This window comes from Ailuropoda melanoleuca, chromosome 11, assembly GCF_002007445.2.
Source record: "Ailuropoda melanoleuca isolate Jingjing chromosome 11, ASM200744v2, whole genome shotgun sequence".
Lineage (NCBI taxonomy): Eukaryota > Metazoa > Chordata > Mammalia > Carnivora > Ursidae > Ailuropoda > Ailuropoda melanoleuca.
In genome coordinates, this window is record NC_048228.1 from 4,512,439 (window position 1) to 4,529,231 (window position 16,793).

At 43.8% G+C, this 16,793-nt stretch overlaps 1 protein-coding gene across 2 annotated transcripts in view; it reads right to left on the reverse strand.

The window, feature by feature from the left end:
* Nucleotides 1–16,742, reverse strand: part of DNAJC11 (DnaJ heat shock protein family (Hsp40) member C11) — a 75,208-nt gene extending 58,466 nt beyond the window's left edge. For both annotated transcript variants that reach the window (XM_034671155.1, XM_002923849.4), the window contains exon 1: nt 16,640–16,742. In XM_034671155.1, coding sequence (XP_034527046.1) covers nt 16,640–16,711 — 72 coding nt within the window. In that variant the 5' untranslated portion in view covers nt 16,712–16,742. The remainder of the gene's footprint in view (nt 1–16,639) is intronic.
* Between the last annotated feature and the right edge of the window lie 51 nt (nt 16,743–16,793).

Genomic DNA, 16,793 nt, shown 5'->3' on the forward strand with positions numbered 1-16,793 from the left:
AAGAACTCTTACTGAAGAAGACAACCCAATAAAATAATGAGTAAAAGATTTAAACAGAAACTTCAACCTAAGGTGATACAGGAATGGCTAATAAATAGATGAAAAGACATCCAATATTGTTAGTCATCACGGAAATGCAAATTAAAACCAAAAGTAGATACTACGACACAACCACTAGACTGTCTAAAATGCCAGACGGAGAATAGTCAATGTGGGTGAGGATGTGAAGCAAAATAAACATCATTTTCAAAAATATGAAGAAAATCTTTGTCACTGGCATAGAGATAAAAATAGCATCAATTCTTCTGTCAAAATAGGTTAAAGAAATGAGTCAATGGCTATGTTTTTCCTAGTTGAATTACCTTAAAAACCCTTATTTTATTAGAAAAGTATACATATTCTTCATGGATAAAATGGAAAATATAGATAACATTTTATTTTTTTATTTTATTTTTAAAGATTTTATTTATTTATTTGACAGAGACAGCCAGTGAGAGAGGGAACACAAGCAGGGGGAGTGGGAGAGGAAGAAGCAGGCTCCCAGCAGAGAGGCCTGATGTGGGGCTCGATCCCATAACGCCGGTATCACATCCTGAGCCGAAGGCAGACGCTCAACGACTGCGCCACCCAGGCGCCCCTAGATAACATTTTAAAATAAAAATCTGCTTTTTCTGTAATAGAATTTTATAATTCCCTTTTTTTTCAGTTAAAGGTCTTTGTGAGGTTTTGTTTTGTGGCTTTTATTGGTCATCAAGTATTTTCCACATCATTTTAAATGGCTGCATAGTATTTCAAATATGGCATTATCACAGTTTATGTAAGGATTCCCTATGAACACTTTCCATTTGTTTTCAGAAGGCTGGAGTGGACATCTCTACAACTAAAACTTTGTGTGCATCCATGATTACCTTTTTGCAAATAAATTTCTAGAATTGTCGGGTTAAAGGGTGTAAGATTTCCATTTTAGTCTGCTGAACTGCTCTCTATTAAGTGTCTAACACTTAATTATTTTAAATTTAAAAATTTCATTTTATCAAAGGGATACATAGAACAGCTTATGAATGGAACTACTAGACTTACAACCAAAACAGCATTCATCCCCACTCCTCAGGTATTAAGTATGTTAAAATCCCTCAGCATTTTCCTCTTTATATTTCTTTTTCTTCCTTTCTAGATTTTGTTTATTTATTTGACAGAGAGAGACAGAGCCAGTGAGAGAGGGAACACAAGCAAGGGGAGTGGGAGAGGAAGAAGCAGGCTCCCAGCGAGCAGGGAGCCTGATGTGGGGCTTGATCCTAGGACCCTGGGATCACGCCCTGGGCCAAAGGCAGATGCTGAATGACTGGGCCACCCAGGTGCCCCCCTCTTTATATTTCTAAATCATATGCTTATACTCATATCCTTAATTTTAGAAGTTTAGATTTAATCTACTCATGAGAATTTAGTTCTCTTTCACTTCCGTTTCTTTCCCCTCCTTTCTACAGTTTTCACAACTTTGAATCAAATCAATATGCAATGTCTTACTAAAAACAATTTTTTCTCCCACTTTCTAATAACTTATTTATTTACAAAAACAAACGTTGATCAAATTTCTACAGTGTGCCTGAGAGGAATACAACATAAAAACTTAATTTTTAGGCACACCTGGGCAGCTCAGTCGTTAAGCATCTGCCTTTGGCTCAGGGCGTGATCCCAGAGTCCTGGGATCAAGCCCCACATCAGGCTCCTCCTGGGAGCCTGCTTCTTCCTCTCCCACTCCCCCTGCCTGTGTTCCCTCTCTCGCTGGCTCTCTCTCTGTCAAATAAATAAATAAAATCTTTAAAAAAACCCTTAATTTTTATGATGACTATGTAAATACAGCTCAAATTTGAATGAACCAGTATACTGTGATTATATTTCTTTCCTAAACTATTTTTAATTTTTCCTAGAGTTAACAATTGCCTCATTTTTTCCATTTGCTTTAGCTTTCTATGTCTCTATCACAGATTCTTCAACTCCTCAAAGTAAACTACTTAGAGACTTCTAGTCTTTTCAATACAAAAATATAAAATAGTTCACCAATTCCATGTTGTTTCTTTTTTTCCCCCAAGAGGGAAAGATCTTCCTCCCAGAGATCTCTGCTAAATAAACTTCATCCTAGGATCCCTGTCACCGTCCTCCAGGGTATCTTTCCTGGATCAGTCTCTTCTTTGTGGTATCCTATGCCCTTTCTCTTTCTTGGTTTTCTTTTTATTTCAGTAGAGTTCAATCTCCAGTAGTTTCCTTTACAAAGGTTGGCTGGGAGGAAAAATTTTTTGGACTTCACATATCTCAAAATGTTTTTTTTTTTAAATTTATTTTTTCTCTTTTTTTTAAAGTAAGCTCTACACCCATCGTGAGGCTCAAACTCACGACCCTGAGATCAAGAGTCACATGCTCTACTGACTGAGCCAGCTGGGGGCCCCTCAAAATGTTCTTATATTCTGTATCTATACTTGATAAATAGTTGGCTGAGGATAGAATCCTAGCTTGGAAATATTTTTACCTCAGAATTTTTACTGTATTGTTTGTTTCACTGTCTTTTAGCTTATAGTACTATGGCTGAGAAAGGTTAATGTCATTCCAATTTCCAATCCTTTGTGACCTGTTTGGAAACTTTTAGCATTCTCTCTTTCACCAATGATTCCCTTAGTACAGGTCTTTTTCTCCCCCACCCACTGTGCTAGTTACTTAATTGGCCCTTTCCACCTAGAGTCTCGTATCTTTTAGTTCTGAGAATTTTTCTCATATTGTTTAATATGTCTTCCCCTTCATTTTACTCTAATGTGTAAGAGTTGGTCTTCTAATTTTTAAATTTTACTTTCATCGAGATTTTCTCATTTTCATTTTTCAGCCCCTCTATAAAGTTTTTATTTCTACCTTATTTTTGATTTCCAAGATCTCCTTTTTGTTTATATTTCTTTTTTAAAAAGACATTTATTTATTTAGAGAGAGAAAGTACGAGTGGGGGGAGGGGCAGAGGGANATTTTTTTATTTTTTTTAAAGATTTTATTTATTTGACAGAGATAGAGACAGCCAGCAAGAGAGGGAACACAAGCANTGTCTTCCCCTTCATTTTACTCTAATGTGTAAGAGTTGGTCTTCTAATTTTTAAATTTTACTTTCATCGAGATTTTCTCATTTTCATTTTTCAGCCCCTCTATAAAGTTTTTATTTCTACCTTATTTTTGATTTCCAAGATCTCCTTTTTGTTTATATTTCTTTTTTAAAAAGACATTTATTTATTTAGAGAGAGAAAGTACGAGTGGGGGGAGGGGCAGAGGGAGAGAAAGAATCCTGAAGCAGACTCCCAGCTGAGCACAGAGCCCATCACAGGGCTCAATCCCAGGACCTGAGCTGAAACAGAGTCGGACACCTAACCAACTTAGCCACCCAAGTGCCCCAGAACAAGGTGATACTTTTAACAGAAATATATACAGGGGCGCCTGGATGTCTCAGTCAGTTAAACTGCTGACTCCTGATTTCCCCTGCTTAGGTCACGATCTCAGGGTCAAGATCAAGCCCTGCATTGGGCTCAGCATGCAGCTGGGAGCCCCTCCCCCAACTCGTGCTCCCTCTCTCTCTAAATACATACATAAATAAAATCTTTCAAAAAAAAAGTATCTCCTTGTTCTAATTTCTTACATGTAATATCTTTTTTTTTTAAATTTATTTTCTTTCTTTTTTTTTTTTTTTTAAAGATTTTATTTATTTATTTGACATAGAGACAGCCAGCGAGAGAGGGAACACAAGNTAAATTTATTTTCTTTCTTTTTTTTTTTTTTTAAAGATTTTATTTATTTATTTGACATAGAGACAGCCAGCGAGAGAGGGAACACAAGCAGGGGGAGTGGGAGAGGAAGAAGCAGGCTCATAGTGGAGGAGCCTGATGTGCGGCCCGATCCCATAACGCCGGGATCACGCCCTGAGCCGAAGGCAGACGCTTAACCGCTGTGCCACCCAGGCACATGTAATATCTTCTATGTAATATCTTATTTCTCTGAAGACAATCCAGTTTTCAAACTTCCTGCACTGTCTGCTTCATTTTTCTTTGCTGTCTGCACGATCTTAGAAATTCACATTGCAGTATTCCTTCAAATATTTATGTTCTTTGTTATCAATTCATGCCCAACAGGAAGATACCAAGGAGCTACCAGGAAGCTCTTGTGAACAGGCCTTGTCACCTGATAAGCTTCTTTGCCAAATCCCTGTGAGAGGACTGAGAAGTTTCACCTGGTGGTATTTTCTCTTTGGTAGGCCAGTTTTTTCAGGGAAGGACGCAGAGAACAAGGAAAAAGCTGTAAGTCTCACCAAGCAGGATGTAATCACTCATATATTCCCTGCTTTGGTAAGGGTGCCATTCTCGTCCTCTACTATGCCCATGGCTAGGCTCTGAAGCCTTCCTGATTCAAGTTCTCCAGGGAAATCCTGTCTCCTGGCTGGGCTGGCTAGTATAATCATCTCATCAGCACTGAGTGCCACCATTAGAAAGAAAACAATCTTTGTCAACATGGTAGACAAATGGGTACTCTATTTTAAATTGCATTTGTTGGGCACCTGGATGGCTCAGTCGGTAAAGCATCTGCCTTCAGCTCAGGTCGTGATGGGATGGAGCCCCATGTTGGCCTCCCTGCTCAGCAGGGAGCCTGCTTCTTCCTCTCCCTCTGCCCTCCTCCTGCTCATGCTCTCTCCCTCTGTCAGATAAATGGATAAAATCTTAAAAAAGATAAATTTCATTTGTTTGTTTACTATTGAGGGTGAACAGTTCTCCATGCATTTATTTGCATTTTAGACTTCTTCTTTATGAAATAACCCATTTGTTTCCTTTGTATTGTTTTCCTATTAGGGTACTCATCCTTTTTTTTTTTAATTTCCAAGACTTCTTTATATATATTGAAAATATGAATCTTTTATCAAATAAATATACTGCACGTTCCGAGTTTTTAAATTGTGCTTATTGTTTTTTTCTTTGAGCAAACACAGAAATTTCCCCTTTTTACAAAATCAAACCTATAAATTGCCCCTTTTCTGATCTCTGCTGTGGTATCATGCTTGGAAACCTGCCTGAGTCCAGTTTCATCGTACTCGCTTCCCTTAAATAATGAAGCCATCGAGGAAGCTGCTACATCCTCACTCACCCGGATTCTAGTGAAGACCAACTCTGGAATCAAGGTGATTCCACACTCAACGAGCATACTGCCCTTCCGCTCTTATTTCCTAGCTTCATTCAACAAAGTGAGCTAAAACGTGTGAGGAACACCAGGATGTCCGAACCGCGACTGTCCGTGGTTCTCAAGGTGTGGCGGGGGCCCCCTGGAGTCTGAACCCTTTTAGGAGGTCCACAGGTCAGAACTGTTTCCAATAAAACTAGTAACACTGAGCTGTTGTTCGCCTTTTTCTCGTTCTGTCATGCGTACAGTGCGATTTTCCTAAGGCTACAGGATATGATGACATCACTGCTCTGATGGCTAATGGAACGTGTATGCGTGCATTATGTCTGCTAGTGATTTCTAAGGTGGCAGTTTTACAGCATAAAGACGAGAGATTTCAGAGATTAATTCAACTGGTTCTCAGTTCTTCACTGTGTGGTTGCTCACTACTTTTTGTTGTATCTGCCATGATGTCTGCACATCTGTACCTTTATTGTTTCTCAGTACATAGCTATTTTGAAATCCTTCAGCCTTCCTTATGCCTTACCGAAATACAGGGACACTGTGTTTTGTTTTACAACATTTTATTAATTACTGAGTTTTAATTTCTATCAAAGCCAATAGTTGTAACTCAAACAAAGCTCAATAATTTAAAAACACAGAGGGAAAAAGTGTGAGATTCACTGGGTTAGCTCATACTGTGTTACCAGGCAATTCAAAAATCGCAAAGGTTTATTTCTCCTTTTACATGGCCATCTTAGGCCAGCTGGTACTCAGCTGGCTGTGTCCTCAGGTCCCAAGTTTGAAAGAGCAGCCACCCTTTGAACCACTGTCAGTTGCCAAAGCAGAGGGAAGGGCAGGAGACAGACCCTCTCTGGCTCACACCAGCATTTACATGCTTCAGCCTGAGCAGGATACATAACACTTCCACTCATATCGTTGGCCAGAACTAGTCGCAGGGCCTCACTCAACCACTGGGGGACCAGGAAGTGCAGTCCTACCATGGGCCAGACAAGCAAAGAACCAGCAAGGTTTGGTGCACAGCACTTAGAACGAACACCATGACGGTATTTAATTCAGCACTCTGAAGACCTAACAGAGCACAAAAGCAGCAACTCACACCTCACACTTACAGCCATCTTAGGAATCGGAAAGCCACTAGGTCTGTTGTTGCTGAAGCCCATACTTTCCAGCTCAAACTTCCAGGCTGCCTCTACACTGCTGTATTTCAGGAAGGTTCCACAAACTACGTTCTATTGGATTTTGGGAAGTCTGCCTAATTACCACAATTGAAGACTCATTACCGTCCATATGTTCCATGACAATCTGATTGAAATAAACTGCATCAGCTAATAAAACCTGTAACTTCTTATGATACTTGGTGCTCATACAATTTAAAGGAAAAAGCAGATTTCAGAGCTAATTAACACCAAGACAGCATGGGTCCTTTGTGCTGAGTAAGAGCTGTTTCATGAAGGGGGGTGGGTGTTACAGATTCCTTGGTGTCACTTGTGGAGACCAAGGCACGTACTCATCAGGCACTAAACTGGACTTGGAAAAATTTCCTACTTCATTTTGAAAAGGTTCCCACTATACAGTCTGAAGCCTCACACAATAAAACCTCTCTCACACACAGCCCTGCCATCTTCTGATGCCATTTTCCCTGCTCAACACGGCCTTCTACAATTTTCATTTTCGTGTGGAACATCTTTGGGGGGTCTGGAAATAAGCTGGGGTTGATGTGCAAACAGCAAGACTCCAGCAATGTACGCGGACTAACCCTCCACCTCGAGCACGGTGCAGACTGTACTAACTTGCTCTGCCTGACCCACCGCGAGGAGCATCTCGAGTAGAACACGATTTCAAGTGAGACAAACCTAAGTAGTCTACCCTGAGCACTCAGCTCCGACGAAAGAAAAAACTCCTAAAACAATCTCAACCATGTGAAACGTACTTACTTTTACTAATATTACTGATGCTACTACAACAGGCGATACACAAGCACCCTCCTCCCACTGCAATAAGGAAACAGAAGAGGCACAGAACGCCTGCCAGATGACAAAGGACAAGGCCGGCAGGGCAAGCCCTCCTCTGTTCCAGCGCGGGACCCAGTCTCCGCGCGCCTTGGCTTACTCCGCGAGCGAGCATAAAGACATGCATTTGAATTTGCTCTGCTCCTTTTGTATCTGACTTTGAACAATTTTCCCAAGTGAAAATTTAGATTTACCAAAGGACAACTGATAAACTCCTACCAATAAACTCCTCTAGAATGATTTGTTGCCAAAATTGCAATGTGATCTTCAACACAGGTATTCCACAAAGTAAAAAGCTACCTGAAAGTAAAAAGGTGGGTATGATGTTAGCAAATACTTAATTCTAGTCAGTACATTTACCGAATACCTGCCCTGTTCTAAGTACTGAAGGAGGTACAACAGAAATAAAATATTAAGAAGATTACAAACTAGGTGTGCATTATGTAGGTTTCCCCTAAAAAACCCATACACGTGGATTGAACTAAACAACATAAGACAGAAATGCTAATACTAATGGTGGAGAAATAAGTTCAGGGCAGTCAGAATTGAACGAAAACTCCATGAAGGTGGAGGGATCTAAACGAGAATGCAAAAGGTGGATTTTGATTTGCTTTGGTATCCAAGACGGGCTGGGGCATTTCAGGGGAAAAGAACATCCTGAGAAACAGGCCAGTGTTGGAGACAGAACACTGACCAAACTGACACAAGAGAGAAGAAGACTAGGTAGGACACTGGCCAGAAATTAACTTGGACATCCATTCACCTGCTCATTTATTTAGTAAACACTGGCCCGGTAATAAGGGATGTAATGGTGAATCAGACAGCGATAGTTCCCGATCACGTGATACTTACTTTGCAGTGGAGGAAAGCAGAACGTCACCACAAGGTAGGCAGAAAACACATAAAACATCTCATTAATAAGGGGCTTTAAAATGGAGCCAGGAGTTTGATCCCTACCCAATAACCAGCAGGAAGCCACAAAAGGTTTCTGGGTAGGGAAATAATGTGATTAGTACTGTTTGTTAATATTAATTTGGTACAGCTTGACTACAACCGACAAAAATCAAAACCAGAGAGACCTAGAGAAAACTACAGCAGAAATGTAGAGTTGAGGTTAGGAGGGCAGGTGCGTGGCCCAGGAGTTGAAGCGGAGACAAAGGATCACAGCAGGCTGGGGTCAAGAGGAGGCTTCGTGAACTGGGTGGGTCTGGTCTGTGGGACAATCGAAAGAGGCACCGTATATGGAGAAAACAAACCAAAGAGCACACATGGGGTTCTGGCTCAGATGCGTGGGTTGGGGAGAAACTGGAAGCATCAGGCTTTGGGGGGAAAGGTGAACTTGAACACCTAAGTACAATGCCCAGAAGGCAAGTGGAGATGCAGGAAAAGCAAGAGATTTTAAAAAGAGCCAAGCTCAAGGGGCCCAAACCTGGGGGAATTGGGAGGATGGAGAAGGAGCACAAAGAGATCGTCAAGGAAGCCAAAGCCAAGGGGACAAAGGCTGCCCGTGGCGGCACAGCCGCACCCGCACAAAACGCTTCAGCCCGTATTTCTCCGTCTTTAACACTCCCAAACACCTTGGGGTTGGCACTGGAACCTCCATTTTACAGCGGAAAACAGTGAGGATCAGAAAGACTAAAAGTCTGGTCTGAGAGGGAGAAGGAACTTTCCAGACTATGGCCCCCTGACCCAAAAGCTGGCTGGAGATTAAGTGCGCGTGCGGCCAGGCCCAGACCAAAGCTCGGTTCACGGAGTGAAAAGCGGCAGAGAGGGAGCAGGTATTCACTAAACATCTATCACACGGCGGGCTCGTCCAAACTGTGTGAAAAACTCGGACAGATCAATAAGAGCACTCCTTATTAACTTTCATGCTCATGATACTAATAAAAATACACTGGCACTTACTTCACATAATAACACGCCCACTACTATGCTGAGCACTTACGTGCATTCTCGCTTAATTTTCCCCAAAGCCCTACGACAGTGAAATGATTGTCTGGCTTTTACGGATGAAGAGATGGACTCAGAGAGGTTAAGTGGCTTGCCCCCTCCCCCCATCAGGCTGCTAGGAAATCAAACGCAGACCTGACTTCAAGGCCTTCGCTCCTTAAGCTGCCGACCCCTTTCAAAGCTCACCACCATCTCTGCCTTTCCAAATGATCACCCACGAAGGTGCACAGGTGCTTCCCATGGAAGGTGCTGGGCTAATGGGTTCGGCTGTCCTCGAAAACCCCTGAGCACCGCCACAGCTTTGTGGAGTGCAGGGGTCAGGTGGACAGGCCACATGTCACGTGACTTTGAAAAGTCAACCTCCCACAGCCATTTTATTATTTAAAAAAAATTTATTTATTTGACAGGCAGAGAGAGCACTAGTCGAGGGGGAGAGCAGCAGGGGAGAGGGACAAGCAGACTCCCCGCTGAGCCCAACATGGGGCTCGATCCCAAGACCCCGAGATCATGACCTGGGCCAAAGGCAGACGCTTCACCGACTGAGCCACCCAGCCGCCCCTACAGCCATTTTAGACTCTGCTTTGGGAAGATGGGCAGAGAAACAATCAAATCATGAATAAGTCAGAAAAACTAAATAGGAGGTTGATCAAACAATTCCAAGTTTCTACAACTAGAAGTAACCTAAGTCAGTTGTCTTACATAGAAGGAAAAAACTTACAAAGTTTACAGAACTCATTACCCCCAAGATGGAGATATAAATTCAAAAAAAGATTAGGCAATCAGTAATGACAGAAGTTTACATACTAACAAAGAAAAAGGCAGGCCCCGGTCACTGTCAAGATTTATGGGGCAGGGGGAATCCTGTCCTCCATGCCCACTTCTGCCGAAGACAGACTGTGAAAACAAAGGAACCAGGAGCGGAAAGTCTGATTCCTGATCAGAGGTCATTCCAAGGGCTGTGGAGAGATTTTCTGACCATCTTACAATTTGGTTTTCACTTCTCTTCCTGGTCATGTCCATATGTGTACTTGGTGCCCTTGAGACACAGCAGTCAATAAAAGGGGCAGCATCTTGGGAAAATGAGCTCCAGTTCCTTTCGGGTCAGAAGTGATGGTTCAGATCCTATCTTCACATAAAGAACTTGGCTTATTTTTTCCGAAAAGCCTGACCTTATACTTTCTCTCGTCTGTGTCCATCTGTTATATCCTGCCCACTCATGCAGACTTCTCGTGGTTGATGTCTGCTGGCATTTTACTACTGAAGAATGTTCTGGCTCCTGAAAACTGGGGAGGTGACACTGCGCTCGCTGCATGCACAAGTGGTTCCAACAGTCCAAGAGCCAAAAAGGACCTAGCTACCAGGATATGAACTTGGAGGGGGCTCCAAGCTCCTTCAAGGGAATGGGAGCTTTATCAAGTATGGGCCACAATGGTGGTAAAAAGCAGCAGTGTTCCCAACGGTCTTTTCCCCTCCTGGCGCCCCCTTTTAAACTTTTATGCTGTTTTACTCATTCATCCCTGTAAGTTGTCTTAAATCCTTTCTTGAACAAGGTAGGGTATAAATAAAATCAAAATGAAAGTTTAATAAAAATAAACACTAAAATTCCACAGCCAGGCAAAACACATTGCTCTTGTGTCTCATATTTTCCTCATCCATTGTTTACAACTGAACTCACAGCAAATATTAAAGTTTTCAATTGAATTCTCTTTAACAAAGCAAAAAAAAAAAAAAACAAAAAGAGGTATTTTGGTAGATAATGTAGAACTGGAGCATTAAAATTTCAAGAAGCAATTGTTTAAAATGCCCAAAGCAGAAAGGTAATAACTAGCTCATGGTTCATTAAAGAAAACACATTTTAAGATTTAACCTCACGGTGTTTGCTAAGCATATTACAAGGTGATATCTGGAACTTACTGCGCATCCTAAGAACTCCCTCCCCACCCAGAAGCAAGACCACGGGAAGCCTCTCTGAATCCCCACCCCCCCAGCACGCTCTTGACCCCAGTGTTCTGTCCTGTCGCTCAGGCCTCTGATCAGGGAGGTTCTGCCCTCCCTGCCTGACCCCTTAGGAGCTGACAGCTCACAAGAGTTCTATCTTTGGGTCCCACTTGGCTTTTACCCCAGACACCGTCTTGTGGACTACCCCTTCCCCGCTACTCCCGAGCTTAGCTCCGCCTTCTGGGAGCTCCTCCCCGCTGCCCTCTAAATGAAACTCATGACGGTGCAGGAAGCAGAGTTCAGAGAGACAACTGTCTTTTGAAGATAAGAAACTCAGTATATTGAACAGAAAGAGAAAAGAAACCTTTAGGAATTCATAACCTGATGCTTACCAAAAATTCTGGCACTATTTTTTTTAAATTAATATAACAGATGAATAGCAAATTTTACCAGGATCAGGTTTACCGAAGTTTTCAATGTACATGTATGTCCTTTTAAAATAAGCAAACCCTAATGCTTTATCAAAATTCAAGAAATAACAATAAATATTAAACGAACATCTACTTGTACAAGGCAGTGTATACATATCCCTGTTACACTGCAATACTTCCAATATACAACATCCCAGCTCACAGTAAGCGCCTAATCCCTTCCGGCCAGTTCCCTACATTTCAAAGTCAGAGAAAACAGGAAGCAGAAAGGGTAAACTACTGGCCCAGGGGCATGAACCCAAGCCAAGGCGCCCCCCCCCCAAAGATTCGGACACAGGACATTCTGGCTGCAAAGCTGTAAGGCGTTGCCTCCCACACTCTCAGTAACTCAGAAGTACTGCAGCACGTGAGTAAGTGGAGACTTGAAGAGGTTCCATGATTTGTCGTCCAGGGGCAGTGTGGGCTGTGACTCCTGCTCCTAGTGACCTTGCTACTCGGCCTCTTCACTTACCCAACACCTTGGGAAGGGGACCACCTGCCTAAGCTGGGTTTTTGGACAACAAGGGCTTAACACTACCTGCTGAATGCACATGTTTTAAGCAGTCATTGTTATAAATACCGAACTTTGAACATCATGTAGTTGATGGGAAACTCACTGAAGGAATGACCTTCTCAGACCTATCTTGGTATCTCTCCTTAGGACTAAATTACCTGCCCATCACAAGGTTAGATCGGCAACGGATGAAAAAATACAGAGCACCTCGCTGCTTTAGGAAACTAAGTGTGCACCTGGGTTGGCTGATAGTCTACACTCAACTTCTTTTTTTTTTTTTAGATTTTATTTTTATTTATTTATTTGACAGACATAGAGACAGCCAGCAGAGAGGGAACACAGGGGGAGTGGGAGAGGAAGAAGCAGGCCCACAGCTGAGGAGCCCGATGTGGAGCTCGATCCCATAATGCCGGGATCACGCCGAGCCGAAGGCAGACGCTTAACCGCTGTGCCACCCAGGCGCCCCTACACTCAACTTCTAAAGACATCCAAGCCATCCTGGTTGCCGGGATGCGTGACGTCCCCCTAGGTCAATCTGGACAGTGGTTAGCAGACCTTCCTCTACTGCTCCAACCCATTGCATCTGCAGGCCAAATTTGAATGTTTAGTCTCACTCTGTGACTGTAACCTCCAGCTAGAGAAATCCAGACAACCAAAAATTGTACAAAGACCAATACACTCTAAACCAGGGAAGGAATGAAAGTGAAGGGACTCTGGGGAAACTTCTTCTTGGTGGGTGACAATTTTGCAATTCTAGTTTCAAGGCTGGTATGGAAGGATGGAAATCCCAGAATACTCACCTCCATATATGGACTGCAAGGAATAAACCTTTTCACATTAAGTTTATCTTTTACTTAACTGGGCTTTTTAAAAGTGTTTAGAACTTGAAAAGACTGGCCCCTTTAAAGCTAAATTGATTGGGACCAAAGATCTTAAAATGGGTTATAAACACTGCTGAATGTCATGCATAAAAATGAAAGAGTTTCTTTTAATGGTAATACAACACTGATAAAGTAGGAATTTGAGTGAATTAGGCATAAATTCAGATTAGAAGGTGTCAATTAAAATGTCTATAAAATGTATAAAGATCAAGAAAAATTCGCTGATTGGTCAGGAATCCTTTCTCTAAATAAATTTTGGAAAATCATCTCAGAAATCTCAGATCAGGGGCGCCTGGGTGGTGCAGTCGTTAAGTGTCTGCCTTCAGCTCAGGGCGTGATCCTGGCGTTCTGGGAGCGAGCCCCGCATCAGGCTCCTCCGCTGGGAGCCTGCTTCTTCCTCTCCCACTCCCCCTACTTGTGTTCCCCCTCTCGCTGTCTCTGTCAAATAAATAAATAAAATCTTAAAAAAAAAAAAAGGAAATCTCAGATCAGTTAGATTTTAGGCACCTGATGATGCACTTGACTACACTAAACCAGAGATGCCAATCTGGTTTTAATGTGCCCGGTTAATGATAAATTACTCCCTTGGCTCAGTGTAACAGTAGCTCTACTGTGTAAACAGGAAATTCAGAACAGTGGAGAAAGGGAATCATTAAAGATCACGTAAGTCTTGTTTAGAGAAGCATTTGGTCCTGTCTCGCTGTCTGCTTCACTCTCTGAAATACAATATGAGGAGATATTTTGAAGTTTAAAACCTGGAAAAAGAGATTTGTAAGCTGATTTTTGACATTTCTGTATTACTCCAATGGTAACCATACTTTAGGCTTGTAATTTTTAAAATTTTAAATAGAACTTCCTGGTTTTGTGTCAGGTTACTTCCATTTGGGATTTCTAGGGGAAAGTCTCTCAACTTCTGGAACACAGTGTCGAAGGTACTCTCTTGAAGGTATTCTGAAATACTGGCAGGAAGGGGATCATGCCTCCTACAGGTAAACTCAAATGGCATATAGCTATAGGACTGACAGCAAATACATCAACAGATATAAGAGTTAACATTACTTCTACTTTTCTTCTAACTCTCCAACTAAATCATGTTATTTCAACTTCAGGTTGATTTCTGATTCCTCCCTCTCCCCCCAAAATCCTAGTAAATATCAAGTCCAAAGATCACCTTGAGAGCTTCTCTTCCAGTAGAATCTTGAAAGATAAGATCTGCACACCCTGACATTTCACACTGTCCCTTTGTTGACAAAGAGAACGCAAAGTGACTTCAGCGAGAGAACGTGTTTCGGAGGGATTTCACTCACAGCCATAAATATGAGAAGTGACGTAACTCATTAGGAAAAGTAACGTTTTGGGGCGCCTGGGTGGCACAGCGGTTAAGCGTCTGCCTTCGGCTCAGGGCGTGATCCCGGCGTTATGGGATCGAGCCCCACGTCAGGCTCCTNAGTAACGTTTTTTTAAAGGAATATTTCTTTGGCTCCCACTCATCAGTCCAGTAACAATGACAAGTCTTAAGATTCCAGCAGTTTCAAGGTATACCTTTGACTAACGTTTACCAAGGACTCTGGCCAAGCCTATTATTCTAGATCTTTTTCATCATATGCACCTGCCCAAGATTCAGTAAGCCTGGTAAATGGGTAAATTGCTGCTCAGTTACTGATAGCACTCGTTTATAGTCTGGGTTAAGAAAGGCTGGTTTCCAGGGAGCCTGGGCAGCTCAGTCAGCTAAGTGTCTGCTTTCGGCTCAGGTTGTGATCCCAGGGATCTAAGATCCAGCCCAGGCAGGGTGGGCTCCCTGATCAGTGGGGAGTCTGCTTCTCCCTCTTCCTCTGCCCCCACCCCCCCGCTTGTGCTCTCTCTCTCAAATAAATAAAATCTTTCAGATATTTATTTATTTCTTTATTTGAGAGAGAGAGAGAGCATGAGCAGGACCCTGGAATCATGACCTGAGCCGAAGGCAGGCACTTAACCGAATGANAGAGACAGAGCATGAGCAGGACCCTGGAATCATGACCTGAGCCGAAGGCAGGCACTTAACCGAATGAGCCACCCAGGTGCCCCATAAATAAACTCTTTAAAAAAAAAAAAAGAAAGAAAGAAAGAAAGAAAAAAAGGCTGGTTTCAGAAAAGGTGGTTTCATTTACTGCTTTGCTTCTAAGAACTGGAGAAAACTTAGTAACTAGTCAAACCACTTCATTCAAAGGGAAAGGAACCGAAGGCCAAAGAAGTGATTTACCCAAAGCCTTACTGTTCATTGGTTACAAAAACCTCCAGGTGCCTATGGCAGCCTAACACGATTCGCAGCTCCCCCAGATATTTCACTGGACATTTTCATGAGGTGGCTAATATATTTGAGGGATTTTTATGTGGGTGCCCAAGGACACAGTACCACAACTGGCAGCTCTGTAGTCTGACTGGTAAAGGCAGCAGAGTGTAGAAGTCAAGAGCTGAGGCTCCAGTCAGACTTCTGAGGGCTGAATTCAGGTTCCTGCCTTTCCACTGGTATTGCTTTGGGCAAGTTACTTAACCTCTCTTGGCCTCAGTTTTCTCAGCTATAAATCAAGGATTATCATAATACTTACCTTAGGGGCTGGGGTGAGAATTAAACAAGGTAACGTCATAGGAAATGTTCACTCAGCATGGTGGCCCTGCACAAAGTAGTACTCAAAAAATGTTAGCTATCGCTGACACCATGCACACCAACACTTATGGACAACACATACTTGACCTGCCTTACCTAACTTGGCTAACTGTGATCACTGGGAAAACTAAGATGGAATTAAAAGTTCTCTAGCAAGGCTGAGAAGACCAAACCCAGCAGCTTGGAGATAAATGATCCACCTTATGACCTGACCTTGGAAGCCTTCCTGCCCTTCACGCTGATGTCAACTGGACTAGTCAACAAGGAAGGAAACTTACTGGGCCCCTACTACATGCCAGACACAGTGTTAGTCTCTATCTTTTACTGGGTGAGGAAAAGGTGCAAACACTTGCGAGTGGAGAGGGGCGCACATGCTGAGGCCGTGCTTGGGGCACCGCTGCTTTCCTAGCTTTACAGCTTCTTCCTAATCTGCGGCCTCTGAATTGAGGCTGTAGGTATGGGAGGCTCTTCCTTCAATTTCCGGACAGCCGCTCAGGGGAGAGGAGGCCGCAAGACACGTGCCTCCGGGCCTGGATTCACTTCAAAAGCGGGACGTTCCCAGGAATACTCGGGAACCGACAGACGCCGTGGGAAAGTTCCCTCGTGGCCTTGACCTTGGTGCCTGAGACTCAGTTTCCCATTCTGCCGGCTGGGGGCGATGACACAGCTCCTCGGCCGAGGCAAGTTTGTGAGCCGGGCGAGGCACCGGGTCCTGGAGGACCGGGAACCCCACTCTTATAGCCTCCACCTCGGGGACCCTTTCCCTCCTGTGGGTACCAGGCCCTCTGGCCCTGACAGGACGCGGCGCCCCGGCCGCCGGGAGCAGGGGTAGAGGCCGGCCGGGACAACCCTCGGCGCCGGGGTCGAGGCGGTGGGGACCGCCCGGTCGGCGGGCGGTCGCGCATGTCGGGCGGGGTCACGCGGCCTCCGCGCCGGGTCCCGGCCGCCCGTGGCGGGGACGGAGCGGTGGCCGTCAGCCCGGCCCTCCCGAACCACCGGGCACGGCCTCCGCCCAGACGGCGTCTCGCCGCAAGCCTCACCTCCCTGCGCACGTTCAGCAACGAGTAATAGTCTTCATTGTCCAGCTCCTCCTCGCTCAAGGCCGTCGCCATCTTCGCAACCTTTCACCCCGCCAAACCCCCCTGGCGGACCGGAGGGGCGCCCCCGCCCCCGCGCACCGCAGCAGCGCGCCTG